This window comes from Typopeltis vanoorti, chromosome 20, assembly GCF_054136105.1.
Source record: "Typopeltis vanoorti isolate ZY-2024b chromosome 20, IOZ_Tvanoo_1.0, whole genome shotgun sequence".
NCBI classification, from domain to species: Eukaryota; Metazoa; Arthropoda; class Arachnida; order Uropygi; family Thelyphonidae; genus Typopeltis; species Typopeltis vanoorti.
This window is the reverse complement of record NC_143568.1, coordinates 103,316,370-103,333,949: the sequence shown is the minus strand read 5'-3', so window position 1 is coordinate 103,333,949 and position 17,580 is coordinate 103,316,370. Positions and strand designations below refer to the sequence as shown.

General features: G+C 38.7%; 1 protein-coding gene and 1 long non-coding RNA gene across 2 annotated transcripts in view; one reads left to right on the top strand and one right to left on the bottom strand.

The window, feature by feature from the left end:
* LOC150095735 (uncharacterized) overlaps positions 1–17,580 on the top strand; it is a 207,848-nt gene that overhangs the window by 85,242 nt on the left and 105,026 nt on the right. The window lies entirely within an intron of this gene.
* LOC150095736 (LIM/homeobox protein Lhx1-like) overlaps positions 1–17,580 on the bottom strand; it is a 115,290-nt gene that overhangs the window by 66,226 nt on the left and 31,484 nt on the right. Inside the window, exon 3 of the mRNA XM_090410614.1 lies at positions 15,234–15,667. Coding sequence (XP_090266740.1) covers positions 15,234–15,667 — 434 coding nt within the window. The remainder of the gene's footprint in view (positions 1–15,233; positions 15,668–17,580) is intronic.

The following is a 17,580-nucleotide window of genomic DNA, read 5'->3' as shown; positions in this document are numbered from 1 at the left end:
ACAAGTGCACCGGCTGGTAGAAATCATTACTAAAGGTTTTAACTGGAAACTCAATACAGCTGCCATCTTCATCGACGCAGAGAAGGCGTTTGACAAAGTATGGCATAAAGGCCTTCTCTACAAACTGATAAAATTTAACTTGTCAGTCAAGTTAATAAAAAATAATACATTCTTACCTGAAAGACAGATATATGCAGGTCAGGGTCGGCGAAACGGTTTCGACCAGACGCAGGATCTCGGCAGGCGTACCTCAGGGATCTCTTCTGGCAACTCTCCTGTTCTCAATCTATGTAGCTGACATCCCTCTGAACCCAAGAACAACATTCACTGCATTATATGCAGATGATACTGCACTGATGGCAAGATCACTGAGTCCAAAATTGGCAACTAAAAGACTCCAAACCAGCATACACATTTTAGAAAAGTGGATGGCAGACTGGAGGATCCAAGTTAACCCCCAGAAAAGCTCAGCTACATTGTTAACTAGAAAGAAAATCCATACCATGGAGGATATTTATTTATTGGGAGTAAAGATTCCATGGCAGATTGAAGTTAAATATCTTGGAGTGATTCTTGATAGTAAACTCCTATTCAGCAAACATATTAGTTACACTATCTCAAAGACATCCAAAGTCTCAACACAGCTCTACCCTATGATCAACAGACAAAGTAAACTGGACACGCAAACAAAATTAACAATATACAAGATGGTAATTCGACCAGTCATCACTTACGCATTCCCAGCGTGGAGCCGCACCGCGAATTCAAAAATCTACAACTTCAGAGATTACAGAATAAGTGCCTGGGGATGATTCTGGATGTCCCTTGGTTTATAAGAAACACCCAGATCCATAGAGAAGTTAATATCCCTTATATCTCTTTCCTTCTCCTAAATCTAGCTGAGAAGTTCTTTACCAAGACAAGTAACCATCCAAACCCGTTAATCAAGGAAGCCTCGGAATATAATGATGCAGAAAGTTACAAATATAAAAGATCAAAATCTATCTTAAGTTCAGCTAACTTCACTGCCCTCAACGGGCGAGCATATAGCTCACAAACACTCCATTCAAAGTTCTTTCATTACAAGACAAAGGGGAATATGAAAAGCAATTTTGCTTCACTCATCTAGCCAGAAATGTTAATGTTAAACATGATACATCCATTCGTAGGCTTCCATACGTCAACTGTACAAATAAATTACCGGAAATTTCAGTGACAGGAGTTTCTCATGATTAATTAATGGAATTAATTAATCATGAGAAATTGGATGAATTGGATGAAATTGGATAAATTGCATCCTACACTGGATGCAATTCATCGAATAAAAACACTTTGCAAAGAGTAAAAGTTATCAAAACATGTTGCCCACATCAAGAATTCCATATTTTATTATAAAAGCCTTCGAAGTAGAAAACTTAGCAGAAACAGGATAATCACATCGGAGTAATGATAAACATTTCATCTTCTTTCTTGCTCTTCGATGTCGCTAAGGGTTGTTTAATTCAAGATTTTCAAAAGGTTTTTAATCAGGTGTACGATACTTGTCCACAAATAATAAAGCCGAACGGAAGGAAGCTTGTAAAATATTTTAAACATTCATTTGACTGAGGAGGTCGTGGTGTGCATTAATGTTTTGCATATTGAATGCCAAAAAGGCATATCTATTACTAAAGCATATTCGACTTTCTTTTCAATTCATTTAGTGAAAATAAAACGAAGCTTGTTTGCATCTTTCATTACCTCAGTTGAAGTTCGGGTTTATTATATCTGGCTAAATGAGATGAGTTATGTATGATCATGAGCTCATCTACTTTTAAAGCATTTCCTTTTTTCGTATGATGCTGTCTCAACCCTCATTGTATAAATTTTTCTTAATTAGAGTTCTGTATGGAAAACAATGAACAGGTTCTGGAGTTTTGTCTGCAATTTTCTGCCCATTTTAATTCTCTATTTGTCTCAAATTTTCCCATAAACTACGTTAGTAAAGATACGAAGACAATTTTTGCAAAAAAAAAAAAAAAAAAAAAGTAAATATGTTTTAAAAAGCATAACTACTTACACACGGATGGATAATATTTAGTTTTAGATAATACTAGTGAAATAGTGATTCTGTATTTGCTCCTTTAAACGTTATTTTACTAATAATTACCATTCTAGTTACATCCATTAACAAGACATTGCGTGTTAATGTTTAAGTTAAAAACCAGCGCTGAAAAGGAAGCCCATATTAAGATATTTTTAAACGTATATGAAAAATATTCTGCAATCTTATTAATGCTAAGACATTTAGATATTAATAGTTTTAATGGTTTATTCATAACAGAGAAGCAAACAGAATATTTTAATTTAATATTAATAACTGAAGCATTTTCAAAGATAAAGTAATTGGAATAATTACATCGATTATCAAAGCAAGCAGCCAACTATTTTGACTACGCCCTCTGGAGACTCAGGCAAAAGGTAGCTGAATTTTTTGCTGATTGGAAGTTTGGATGTACAGAACACTCCTAACATAAGTACGGATGCTAAAAACATTCCACAATTCAAAACCTTATCTGTTTCTCTGTAGATCTAAAATACTTTCCATAACATGAAAGTTTACGCTTGCGGTGTATGCTTCAGCTACTGACATGGGCGTCCGCAGATGGGGGGGGGGAGAACGGGGCACTTCCCCCCCTTCTTGGATCTACTTGCGAAAAAACCCCCAAAAAAATGAAATAATTAAATAAAAATTTATTGATGGAATTCCTTTTCTCCAAGCTTTGCTCCCCCCCCCCCCTTGGAACGCGCATGGCTACTAATAATGAATGTCTTTTGGAGAACGAATAAGAGATTAGTTTTAATATTGGCTTAATGTCCCCAACAAGGCCTCAGTTACTGTTAGGCAAATTACGATTAAAAGATACTGCGAATATGTAAGCCAATGTTCCCATCACTATTTCTTCTTAAGAAAAATAATAATAATTTTCTTTTTCTATCCAAAATCTTACGGTTATGATTTAAAGAAGAAACTATTAGCTGTCCTAAGATTCCCTCATATCCATAAATAGCCACAACATTACACGAGACAGCGATGGTTTCAAAGCGAGTGTATGACAGCATCCTGAGTAATCACCTACCTATGGAAAACATGCAGAGATAGCAAGTGATAAGCCGCATGCAACTGGGCCACCTCTTATCCCCCTCCTGCCCTTTTTACTTTGGGGAAGGTTGTTCTTAATTTAACAGGACAGGCTGAGTTCATACGGACATTAAATATGCATGAAAAAATCCTCATATCTCCCTTACTATTCCCCGGGAAACGCTGGCGCGCCAGATAGGCCCATGGCTGCACATGTGATTGGCAAATAAAGAGGCTCTAAGTGTAGAGCTTGCTTCGCAAACGCGATGGGCGGAGGTAGACCTCTGGGGGAGAGGTGAGCGGGGATACGGAGCTGTATTGGCTACGATATCCTTGCATTACAACGCGACAATTTTAAAATAAAAAGGAAAAATTTTGCCTGGATAATAGTTCAGATTATTTTAATCAAATAAGACTAATACATTAACCACTTTGGAAAATGAAATCATTTATTGAATGTGATTTTGTTCTTTTGTCAGTAGTTATATCGAAGAATTAGAAACAACTGTTATCAAAATTTATTATTTAATTACAATATAAAGGATTTTCAGGAATTAGCGGATACAGTAAATGCTCTGAAAGTTATTTAAAATGAGAACGAAATATTCCTTGAAACATTTAATGCGTATTTCTAAAAGAAGGCGTGGCAAAAAATAAATCAAATATCTGTTACCTAAGCGTAGGTTTTTTTAGCGCATTATTGCGAGAAAAAAAAAAGAAATTTACAGACTACTTCACAGGATACGTAATGAAAATACTTCCTGTAGAGGTGGCTTTGCTGCATAACACTATTACCCTACAGAGAAGACTACATACAGTGAGATACAACCATTGAATTTTATTATCTGAACTACAAATCAATGATTTTTTTTTTTTTTAATTCATAAAAGTATTAGGCTCAAAACCTTTAATGCAAATTCATTAGGTGATTATAAAAATTTATTTAAAGAATAAAATCCAGTTTTCTTTTCACAAAGCTCTTGAATTACTTCGATCGTGGTTACATTAATCTCTCTGTGTATATATATAGTAAAGCCAGTCCGTTCAATCGTGATTGTGTCACGGTGGATCTTAAATAGGTTTTTAAAAGACGTAAGGTACAGAATGACCTTTCACTGACGCATGTTATTACCAGAAGCGTTGTGTTCACAGCGGCCGTGATTCCCGAGAGCTATAATGTATTCCAACTTTATGTGACCGGTAATTCATAAGTAGTATAGAAATAGAAGACACGACAACAAAAATAAAAAAAAATGAATTTTAATTAGGAAAAGTTTTTAGAAATTTTTTTTAGTGTTTTTTTTTCTTTTTCTTTGGGGATGCCAGGGCCCTTTGGACCCCTCTGGGTGCGCCGCTGCTGTCCACAATACTTATTGAAAACTTCAATACTATTGCAACCGCGAACAGATTTCTTCATCATTAATTTCTTCTTTTAATATTCCACTTCTATATGGAATCAGACGTTTTGTGGAAAGCAAAATACATCCATAAGGAACTCATTAATAATAAACTAGCTATTGGGTTTATATGCATATGGAAAACTCACATGCATGTTAACTTGGATAATTTTCTTAAGATCCCATTTCATATGTGGTATACTAATTACTTCTAATATATATGTACATATATATACACACACACACGCTATATATATATATATATATATAGTGACAAGCACTGGAAGACAGTAACTGCGTTTAAGTGTGTGGAATCATGGGCAAAGGTCATGACTACAGTGACCTCGAACGCAATACAATATTGGAAGCGAAATGAGTCGTCTATTTCGCAAACCTTTCTCTCCTAAAGATGGCTACGCGCAATACATGCCATCCGAGGACACTGTGAATGGGGAAATAAACATAAAGTCCGTGAGATGTGTGACTAAAATAGCTAATTAATGTGCTAGACGCAATACATCAACGTTGTACAATTGCCCTAATGAAGGTAACAACGCCTTTTCAACATAAGTTGCTAGAACCAAGGTGCATAAAAGATCAGCATTAAACTCACAGGACTGGAGACAAGTTGCATAGAGTGATGGATCCTGGTGTGTATCATTTGGTACAAATCCACAACGCCGCAGATCCATGTGCATTGGTCACAGCAAGACAATGGTGATCCAGGGCATCTTCATGGATCCACCATTGAAACCCAGAAGAGTGAGGGCTGAATGGTGCAGCCTACCTGAACATCACTGTTGACCAAGTACATCCGACTCATGTTGAGTATTGACCCTTCATGTGACCTTTTTAATAGGATAACGCACCAATATAAGTGTGGCAATAATAGCTCCAGGCTCAGAACAGTGCATTTTGTGTTAACGGAGTAGCCGCCACCCTCATTCTGGCTCACCAGATTTCAATCCCTCGAATCTTTTGAATATTCTTGGATGAGTAGTTTGCAACACACCATGCCCACCTTATAAGATACATCAGTGTGTGTACACTGAGTGCCCAGTTTATTCGAGACAACCCACATGCCTTTGAATTTTTCGAACAGTCTGAAGTATGTGGGCGTCTCTAATAAACTGGGCATCCAGTGCGCGCGCACGCACACGTAGAGAGAAATCATGAAAGGGGAAGAAAGAGAGAGAGAGAGAGAGAACAGTAAAGGAATTTTATGTGAGCATTTCTAAACAATCAGCTCTTCTAGTCTTAAGGAAAAGATAAAAAAAAAAAATAGGAGAATGCACGTGAGTTTTAACACTCTGTTAAATGGGGAAGCAAGTAACGGGCGAAGACATGTGTTCTTGTTCCGTGGGGATGGTACCAGATGGCAGAAAAATGTAAATGAGTCTGAATAAATACACCTAGGATAGGAGAGATGTATATGTTCCTACCTATGTCTTTGTTGATGAGATGGTTTGAGAGTTTTTGCTAGCAAGAAACTCTCTCTGTGTGTTCGTAATCAGAGCGACTTGTTAAAATGGAAATTTCACTACATAATTCTGTTTGTACTGGAACAAAATTAAAGCTGGGAACTGTACAACAACAAAATTAAAGTGTAGAATTCAGGAGAAATTTAAAACAGTTCCGCATAAAAATCCAAACGGGCGGAAAACTCGTCTTGGATAAACTAGGAGGTCATAAAAATAACAGGGAGAAAGATGAAAAGACGGCTGCAAGTTTTCTTTAAGAATTACTTCGTGTACGTTATTGCAAGTGTTGATCGAAGTGCGGAGGTGCACATCAGCCAGCGTTAATTGGAATGGAAGCAAGGACAAGAACACGCGCGATGTTGGAATGAGAAGAAAGGGAAAAAACTGCCTGACCTTTAAAGAAAGCGATAGATAGTGTCATACGATTTGCATTAAATGAAAGTGCAAAGATGTCATTACGGCCAAGGAGGAACAAGTAGGATTACGGTAAACCAAATGCATTCCTTTTTGTTTTCTATTACCAATGTCGTGTTGTATAACCAAAATCAGAAATGCAGTGCATTGCCAGCCAGTGGTGCAGGCGTACAGTTCAAATACTTTTCTATTTCCACTTTATGTTCATAGGAGCATCCCAGTGTTGCTTTTCTTGTACATTCAAACCAGTCTTTCGTTCCATCATTCCTAAACATTCTTTGTCATTCAGAGAATATTTTCTGTTAGGATTCGTTTGCGTTTTAATTCACCAGAGGTAAAATTACAAAAAAAAAAAAAATCTACAAAAAAAAAACTCCATTGTGCTTTGAGATTTTTATACCGTAAGATTTCCTCCTCCTTTTTTTTTTAATCTTTCAAATGACGCGAGTTGAATTATTCTTCATTTTCTTTAATTCTGAAAGAGTTACTTCACGATATGACTACAAAAGAAACTTAAGAAGATTATACGTGCTAATTTGGACTTTTTTTTTTTTTTTTTTGTTCATTAAAATGAATTCCGTTTTTGCCTTTAATTTAAAACCGAACAGATTACGGTGGTTTAAAGAAAAATAAATAGCAACTCCGTTAAAATATTGATGCATACTAAAGAGAGAAAAAATTAAAAATAAAAAAAAAACAGACACCTTGGTTAATATCACAACAGACCATCGAAACCAAAAGAACACTTGAAATATTAGCGTCATCATTATTACCATCAGCAAACGAAGGATTTCGAAAATAAATACTAATTTTATATCAGTTATGAGGCATAATCGAACACCAGATGAAACAAGACCAATTTTTTGGTTGCCCCCCCCCCCTAATTGTTGCCTTTTTATATTCGAGAATATCGTGTCTTGTAACCAATATAATATTACATTTGATAATGTAACATCGTTACACATTATTTTCTTTGAAGCAGACTATATCAAGGAATTATGTGAACCGTATGTTAACTCTTGGCTCTATTCACTAATGCAATATGCAGGTAGGGAGTGTTCAACCCCCCTAACTACTGTCCATTTGTTAATCTACAATAAAAGCTTCTTAAGCTTAAGATCACTTCAAACCAACCACATGTTATAATCCGAGACAGATCTACATATAAAAAGTGGAAATTCTTTATATACATACAGATTGAATAAGAAACTGAACACGTTTTTTTTAGGGGGGGGGAGAGGCTTTCCATCGACTCTGAACCCAGCATATCAGGTTTATTAATGGCGTGTGGCCCGTTTGCTTGTTTTAAAGAACGTCGAACCCAGGTTCGACGTTCACAAGATGCAACACAAGGGAATGGAAGATCTTACATACAAATATTGCTACTGAACACATCCGGGGGATACTGTACTCGTGGGTTTCAGATACAACTGCTTCGTTTTCAATATTAGCTGTATTATACATGTTACAGAGCCTCCGTAGCTCAGTCAGTATAGACGAGGCCCTTTGGTCGGAAAGATCTGTCTTCGGTTCCCATCGGTGATGTGAGGAACCTTTATCTGGTCTCTTTCGACTAAAGGTGAGTTAGCCGGTCTCATACAGAGGTAAGGGTTTTTTCGTCTCCCAGAGAAGATAAACCGGCTTCGTGAACACACATGGATGACAATCATGAATGCATCCCAGCCATATGGCAGCCTGGGACTGTAAAAATCTCACGAGGAATACTTTGTGAGCAAAGCCTACAAAGTCACGTAAGGTCGGAAACGACTGAAAAACCAGGTACATGTTATTGCGCCATAATATTCTGTTGCCATTACCACACTGTATTTTTTTTTTTTTGTATTATATCATCACAAATGCTGAATATTATTGTTTCTTTTATTTCTAGAGGCCACTTTGCCACCATTTCTTTTCTGCTATTATAAGATCATCTCTGGTAGGCGACATCCCACAAAAGAAGCTCCGAGGATTTGGCCGAATATCTTCCACTTCAGCGGGGAGGGAAAAAGGAATGCTGATAATACGATGACACATTTTTGCCGCTGACACCGACATTGACAAACTCGTGGTCGAGAAGGGAATGTGTCGCTGACGTTTGTACGTACACGACCAAAACCTCGACACACAACTAAACGACTTGTAATTTGCTTTCATTCAAGAGAGCTTCAGGCAGGGAGGGCCAAAGTCATGTTTAACTTCAGTGTACTATGGAATGATGGGTAATTTTATTCATACGAGTTTGGACCAAAAAGATGCGATTTTTATCGACTGGATGGGAAAAAAGGAAGGCGCATTTCCGACTGTTGATCTAAATAAAGGTGGCAGGATGAGGTTTCAGGTGTCGTATTTAACCTCGTAGTCCTATTACGTTAGATGATTTAGTTCTTAAGACAAAAGCTCTTTCAAAGACAATTTACATTTTATTTAACATATTAAAAGAAAGACAAATACCAAATAATATCCTAAAAGCTATCATAGGTATATATGAAAATAATCAAATACAAATAAGATTAAATCATGAGCTATCATATACGAGAGAAATAAACCAAGGGGTTCGACAGGGACGTCTCCTTTCATCAACTCTTTTTAATATTTACCTAAATGAAATAATAATAAAATGGAATAAAAAAATTTCCATCAAGGAATTAAACTTTCTCCTACTGTGAACTTAAACACTCTCCTTTTTGCCGACGACCAAATAATAATTACAAATTCTGAAGATAACTTACAGAAAAATATTTGAAATCTAAATGAGATATCCAAAGATTATGGAATGAAAATATCAACAGGAAAATCAAAAACTATGGCCTTTAAAGGACAAAATCCAGTAAGAACTAAAATATTAATAGATAACAAGATCTTGGAACAGGCGAATTCATTTAACTACTTAGGATGTACGATCACATATGAAAATGAAATAAACGTAAAAATTGCAAAATATTTAAAACTAACAGGAGTAATTTACTCTATATTTAAACCAAACCTAGTTCAAAAACAAACCAGACTAAAAGAATACAATACATTAGCCCTACCATTCGTAATGTATGGAAGCGAAATCTGGACAATAAAACAAAAAAGACAAACAACAGCAGAAATGAAGTTTATGAGAAAAACTGCAAAGTATACCCAATTTGATCACAAAAGAAACGAAGATATTATGAAAGAATTAAACCAAGAACCAGTAATAGAAAAAATTAAAAAATATAAACATAAATGGATGGAACACGTTCAAAGAATGAAAACAGAAAGATTACCAAAACAAGTTTTAAATTATAAACCATTAGGAAAAAAGAAAATCAGGACGTTCTCTTAAGCGATTCAACGATGACTTCTAAGGCCTTAAATATAAATCCTTGATTAACATGATGATGATGAAGTAATACGGCTGTAGATTTTTTTTTTTTTTTTTTTTGGTATTAGAATCAGCAGCGCCGATATAGTGAAAGTCTCTCAATGCTTAACTAAAGTATTGCTAACAAAATTATATTTTTTAAAAAATGAATTTAGCTCTGACGATTCAACTACTGTGTGTGTGAAGTTGGTGGCTAGAAAACGCCCCCTGGGGTTGCTTGCGATTCTCCTAGAAGCGTCACTAGTGCCGATTCTACCTGCAGGTGACAAAGGGAAAGCTTCAGGTCATCAAGAAAAACTTTCTCATGGAAGAGTCGATTGGAAAACAAAGGAGGAGGGAACAACTTAATGAAGGTCAGTAACCCGGTACCAAACGGTCAAAGCTGTTTCGCCGGAGATGGGTAGCATCAGGTGAATCAAAAGTTTCTGCGCTGGAAAGATGTTTTCGTTTCTTTTTTTTTCGACCAATGAAGCGAGTGACCTCGACCATTTCCACTCCGTAAATTCCAGCCAGCTGTCGGCCAACTCCCCCACCGTACGAGAGGAGGGGCCCGAGTCAGATTGATCACCTGACATGACTGACCGCTTGCTGCACGTCCTACCGCCCACCGGCTAAAGCGAGGACTGCGTTCCCACAGACCGGACTTTTCCCAGGGTTCCCTGCGGTGGGGGTCCGTCAATCACCTGCTAAGTGAACGCAAGGCGCGTGTGTAGCGATGGCAATAACTCACCGATAAGCCAGCCCTAAAAATTCCTCTGTCTTTTTGCGGGGTCAAAGGTTATGCTGTGCCCCTGCGTTGTCTGCTTTGTCGATGACATCGCCACCAGCGGCTTTTAGTCAGCTGCACGTGCGAATGCAATATACCTCTATCCTGACGATAGGCGATCAGTCGGAGGGCCACCGGTACATAATCTCGCTCTATAAGCCATCGGGCACGGCTCAACTTACGTCACTAGATAACAGCGGAGAGGGGGTCAAAGTTCACTAAAGTCCATTCATGTACGCGTACTTTATTTGGTTGTTGTACACGCCAGATAACGGACACATGGCGATGTGCATCCGTGACACGAGGCGAGGGAGGCCTAACCCATTGAGCTGCGTCGCTCTTAATCGAAGAGGAGGGGGGGGGGAGGAAATGCGATGGGGAGAGTTTATATCACGCCAGTCACTTGTCGTGCAACGAGAAAAAGCCCCGATGTAGATCGTTAAATTCTGTAAACAAAGCTAGCGGCAAAGTGGTTTTAAAAGTCGAAAGAATCCAAACAGAGCTAGAGGGGGGGGGGGGCGCTACCTGCATTCGACTTTTGTTGCCTTCCCCGACTTCCTTTTCAGGCTTCTGCGATCTCTTTCTGCTGCTGCAATGTTGTCTCAGACCTCTGATGTGTTTTGTAGCAAAAGGCCCGTGTGTTATTATCTCTTCTTTCTTTCTTTTGTCCAACAGGCGGAACCCCACTATAAATAAAAGGAAATGAGAGCTCAGAGGGAAGTTTTCGGACTAAAAATCTTTGGTGGTGGTGGGGGGGGGGGATGTGATAGGCAGATTCGGAAGCGTAATTGCGATTCTACAGTCCAGTCTCCTATCCACTACGATTACTTGAATAATAATTTTATTTGATGCTCGACTGTGACGTAATACGTTCCTGAAACCATAGCAACAATTGCATGCGCCGTGGCAGTTTATCTTGCGTGGTAAAGAACGAAATAGACGAACACTACTTCAAAACCAATAGCGTTGCGTTGCATTGTAATTCTACCCCCGATATGCGGACCGCACTTTTAAAAATGAAACGGTCAGTATTTTAATACCCCGAAGATTGAGAGGGAGCCTCCATAGCTCAGTCGGTATAGAGACGAAGTCCTTTGGTCGGAAACACCTGGGTTCGAGTCCTGTCAGTGACGTGAGGAACTTTATCTGGTTTCTTTCGATTAAAGATGAGTTAGGGTTTTTCACCCGCAAGGTTTTTTTTTTATCCCCTTACGGAGGTAGGGGGTTTTTTCACACGGAAACTCGGGTTTTTCGTCCCCAGAACAAGCAAACTTCCCCGTGAACACATGGATTACAGTCATGAATACGTCCCAGCCATATGCCGGTCCTGAGCCCGGAAAAAAAATTGGGGGGTTGGGGAAAGCAATGGTGAACTACCCTGTAAAAATCTCACCAGGAATACTTTGTAGGCAATGCCTACAAAGTCACCTACGGTCGGAAACGACTGAAAGGGAAAATCAGGAAGATTGGGAGGAGTTAAAAGACAACAGTCGATATTAAAAATAAAAAAATGACTCCTCCCCTGGAAACGGGTCAGCCATTATATTCCACTGGGGTGTGTCACCCTAGTGAACGATATTCTCACCCTTTTTTTCTCTCTACCTGCGTCAGTGTCAAACACCCCGATAGCCGCTTGCATTATGCTAATACAATAGTTAAAGGGTTGGGGAGGCGATAAAATTATTATTCTCAAGGTGCCCATCAACGCCGAGGCTAACCACCCCTGCTTCTTTATAGCACAAAGGCTTCCCCCATCCGCGAGGATCTCAATTGCCCATTTACAAGCATTATTCTTGATCTTTGCCAGCATTTATTTTGGCCTCGGTCGCCAAACTTAATCTGCGTTTTTAATTATGTAAGAAGTCGGTAATGTTTTTTGGAAGGAGTCGCCTCGCTGTATCTCCTCACCGCTTACAGACTTAATGGAAGATGCGAGCAAATATATCAACCCACAAAGATAACCGAAAACCCCTGTAATAGCAGTCGGCACAGATAGAATGCAAACAGCCTAAAGAGTCTCCTCGAATTGGCTCGCGATGTGAATATAATTAAACTACCTATCTACAGGGCGAAAGATAAAGCGACAGTGTGTCGTGAGGGAGGCGATCTGTCTTCTGGAAATCAAACTCGGTTTCTATCATATCAGAGAGAAAAACCATTCCGCTTATCTTAAATTTGGACTGTTGTCTCATAGGAACCAATGGCGCGAACAATTCCGTCTAATGAACAACTCATAGTAGCAAATGATATCGCAATCGTATGTCTTTCCAATCCCTTTTAAATCTTTCCCGTCTTGGTTCCTCCCCCCCCCCCCCGCACACACTGAAAAAGAGAAGTTAAACGACCATATAAGAAGGCTGAAAATCTGTTGCAGGTGGCTGCCTTAATGATAAGGCCCTTTGCTACCGGATGTTGCAGATGACTGGAGGTGGTCCTTCTCTTGGGCCTACCCAAACCGGTTTCTCCAATCCTTGTGCTGCTTGCAATGACATTTGGGCCCTGTTTAAATCACAAGTCAGGTCCACATCTGAAATCCATCGCCATAAATCACGCGGGGAATCTTAAACGGCAGTGTTGTTAGTGTGGGAGATTTTTTTTATTTTTAATGCTCTGTGGGTTTACAAATATCAACTGAAACACCGGACCACAAGGGAAAAAAAAAAAAAAAAAAAGAGAGTTGCTTATGGAGGCTGAGGATCAAAATGATAATAATGTTTCATGAAATCGATCTTGAGGGACAACCGAAGTCCCCTAAGCGTGGAAATGTTGTGAAGTCACATGTAATGCTTTCGCCCATCTATTTTTTCCTTGTAAAAAAAAAAAAAAAAAAAAAAAACACCCTTAACAAGGACTTTTCAATTGAAAGTGAGCTAGCAAAACAGATAAAACGGTACTATAGTTATAATAAACAGATGATACAGTGGCCTCATGGCCTTAGTTGTTCCATCTGTTAATTCAAATCAATTCCTCTAGAAAGTATAAAAAGTATTTCCACAAGAATTTGCGATGTGATGAATATAAAGTCTTATTTTGCATTTCTTCGAAGCGGGTAAAGTTACAGAACAAAAATGTTTTGAAAATTTTAGGTATCTCGGAATAAATTTGATTTTATGTAATTATTGAATTGATCCATGAAGTGTCGTGTAAACCGTAATCAATCTTCCAGAAGAAAATAAAATTATATTGTTGTACAGGGAATCTAAAGAATGTTTACCAATATTTCAATGAAATACTATTCGAACAATTAAATCTTTACAGAAATAGACATTAAAACCAAACAACAATGAAGCATTGTTGCCAATCAAATATTGCTGTAGCAACTTCTGAGTAATAGACACATGAAAGCAAACGATATTCAACTCATTGTTAGAATCTATTGTTGTCAATCAAACTTTGTTATAGCAACTAAGCCTTAATCTGAGACGAGATTCTGTTTCTGATTTCAGAATGAGGAACTATGAGAAACCCCGTAGTTATTTTTCTATACAGGAAGTGACAACGCGCCTGCGTACTAACACTTTCATCACGAAGCGATTCTAGCACACGAATCCAAGTCTCAACCTGTTCCAGTTTTGTGAAGTTGTAAGGTGTGGCCGCTAGCTCGTGCTGTATTATTTGGTCGCTAAGCCGAACGCCAGCGTGTAATTTTGACCTAAACTAATAGCTAGTTGTCGAAGCTAAGTACAGTGGGGAAAGCAGGCGATCCAGGACAGACCGGTCGGAAGGTGGTCCGATGTCAGTTCCAATCTGGGTCCTGCTGAAAGACCTCAACACCGCGACACGTATTTATACGGCTACTTAATACGGGGCTTGTGGTATCTGGGCGGAACGTGGATCGGGGCGTCTGTGGTCAGAAAAGCTGATGTTTAAAAAAAAAAAAAAAATGCTCCCAACATGTGCTATAGGACATACCATGTGACAAAGGGTTCTCTAAGAAGCGCCCGGATACAGAACAATAGAGGAAAAAGTGCAAATGACAAATAATAGCGATGCAGCTGGGGATGTAGTCAGCGCACTCTGGTGTCAGTTTCACTAGGTTCCTTTGACTTTTTTTTTTTTTTTAAATTTTCGATATTTCGGAATAAAAACAAATGACTCACCAGTTGCAATTTTTATCAAGAAAAAGAAACGGAATTAATTATTGCCAAACATGAACTTGTAACAGTTATAGCCCTTATGTTGGCTTCGTTTTGAGAGGCTTATTCTTTCTGTCGCTTGCCAAAACACCTCCGCCTGAGTGACAGATTGTTTTAATTCTGTCTTTTAAGTATTCTTTGGAGACTTCTTGACATTCCAATTAATATTTTAGAGCTGACGAAAAAAAAAAAAAAAAAAAACGAGCTATTTCGCTGTTCTCTGACGTCAGCCGAGCGATGCCCTCTTTAACATTCATGAGCCATGATCTCCGACAAGTACACAAAATCCTCGACATAAGAGGGCGTTCCCGGGAATTAAATATTGACACTTCTTCTGGTGAGGGATCGCTTCTTTGGTAACTTTTTTTTCTTCTGGTTCTTTCTCTTCTTACAAAGTGTTATTATTATTTTATTTACTTTACTGGAGATCAAAGAACAAAAAGCGCAGATGAGAATATAAATAGCGTATTACAATAAGGATAGGCGTGATAAGGAATGCGAAGGGAAAAAAAAAACGACCTTTGGCGCGCGTAGCATGCAAGAAAATAGATGCAACTGATTCTTACCTGAATCACCCTCATGTTCAGTCCAGTTTCTTGAGCTAACTGTTCCCGAATGTGTCTCGTGGGTTTCGGCGTGGCCGCAAAGGCGGCTTTTAAAGTCTCCAGTTGTTTGGCCTTTATTGTAGTCCTGGGCCCCCGCCGTTTCGCACCCGAAGTGTTTTCGTCGTTCTGGTGCGAACCCTGGCCCGTCGAGTTCGAGCTGTTGCTTCCACTACCACCGTTGCTCACTCCGTGGCAGATCTCCAAGCTGTGAGTCCCGCTGGCTCCGCTCGGACTGTTGACGGCCGATCCACCACTGACGTCGTTGTTCGGGTCTCGTTCGCGTTCTAGACTCGATTCGCGTTCACTCTCGCGTCCGAGGTGGGCGTCTGTGTCCACGGGGACGTCGAGGGTCTCCTCAAAGTCCGCCGGGTCCGTTGGAGAGCTGCCGGTTAAGACTGAAAGGAAATTTTGAAAATTATTTTGTAAATTCTGATTAATTTATTAATAATAGTAACGTAAGTTATATTTCATTCATGATATTTAACAAAATGTTTTGAATAACTTAAAAATGTTTCTAACATTCTAAAAATAGACAATATACCTTTAATTGTTTTACGAGGGTGGTCTGAATAGACCATATCTAATAAGCTTCACTATTCTCCTCTCCGAGGGAGAGGAGAATAGTGAAGTTTATTAGATAGCTAGGACATACGAGGGTGGTCTGAAAAGTTCCCTGCCTAACAATGAAAAAATTAATTTATAATTTCAAAATAATTTTTATTTTTCAACATAATCTCCCTTAAGACTAATACATTTATTCCAGCGATGATCCACCGACATTATCCCGTCCCTGTAGTGGTTCTCAGTAAAGTCTGCAAAATACCCCTGTACAGCTGCAATCACCTCTTGATTCGAAGAAGAAAGTTGACCAGCGAGGAAGAGTTTTAGTTTTGGGAAGAGATAGAAGCCAGAGGGATATGAATAGTTCCAACAATTCATAGTGCAGATCCCTTAATTTTCCCATTGCCAAAACACCTTTGTGGGGGTGCATTGTCCTATGAAAGATGATTTTTTTTGTTCTGCAAACTGGGTCTTTTCTCACGATTTGTTTCGTCTAGTCTGGTTAAAAGATCAGAATAATATTCCCCAGTTATTGTTTAACCCTTTTCAAGATAATTAATAAACAAAATGCTCCGAAAACACCATTACTGTTTGAATTCTGGCGTGTAATGGTGAATCCAGGTCTCACCCATAGTAATAAATAATAAATCGACGCACAAAATCAGTTTTATTCTTGTTAAAACGCTCTAAGCACTGTTCAGAGATCTTCATGAGAGTGCGTTTTTCATCTGCTGTGAGCAAGCGCGGCACCCATCTTGCGCAAAGTCTTTTTCATTTGCAATTCTTCATGAAAAATATATCGTACACGTTTTTTTTTTTTTTTTTTTTTTTTTTTTTTTGAAATGCCTATAGTCTCAGCAATTTCACGCGCTTTGACTCGCCGGTCATCCAATATCATATCGTGCACTTGATCAATGATTTCTGGTGTTGTTACACTTTTTGGACGTCCTTCACGTGGATCATCTTCAAGGCTGGTACGGCCAAGTTTAAACTCGGTAGTCCATTTCTTAATTGTCGAAAACGAAGGAGAAGACTGTCCATAAACTTTTATGAACTTCGAATGAATTTCGTTTGGCGTTAATCCTTCTTTTACAAAGAATTTTATAACAGCACGGTACTCACTTTTATCCATTTCAAGGGATACAGACAACACTTTTGCTTCATATAAAACAAACTGCATGATAGAATGACTTGCAATTTCACATGGATGCTTACGACAGATGTACCAACTTAGAATAAAAAATCTTGCCAATAGTGTTTCGATTTATGGTCGAGGCCGAGAACTTTTCAGACCACCCTCGTACATCATAATATTACAATTCTATTATAACGAGGGTCGCTTCTCTGCAAAGTTCTTTGTCTTGTTCCGCTTCATCGTATATATCAAAAAGGTGGAAGATGATGAACAAAGAAAAGCGAAGGCTATTCTGTTCGTCTCATTGTGTACATCGGTGATAACATAAGCCAAAATCGATCTGCTAAACACGGTCATCAACACCGTACTGAAATGGCTTATTTTTCTCTCCGTAGCTACTTCCTCGTTTATTTCGACCTTTGTTTGTCGACTGCCATAAACGGAGATTAAGAGGCCACGCTGTGTGTATGGATGGACACTTAGCCTGGTAGTTAGCTGTGAATGTAACCGCCACCGTATTTACGGTACATGCGAGGCATTTGCAGAATCTAAGTACTACTTATGTAAGCATCTAGAAATATTTTTTGTAAGAACAAGGAGAAATGGGAAATA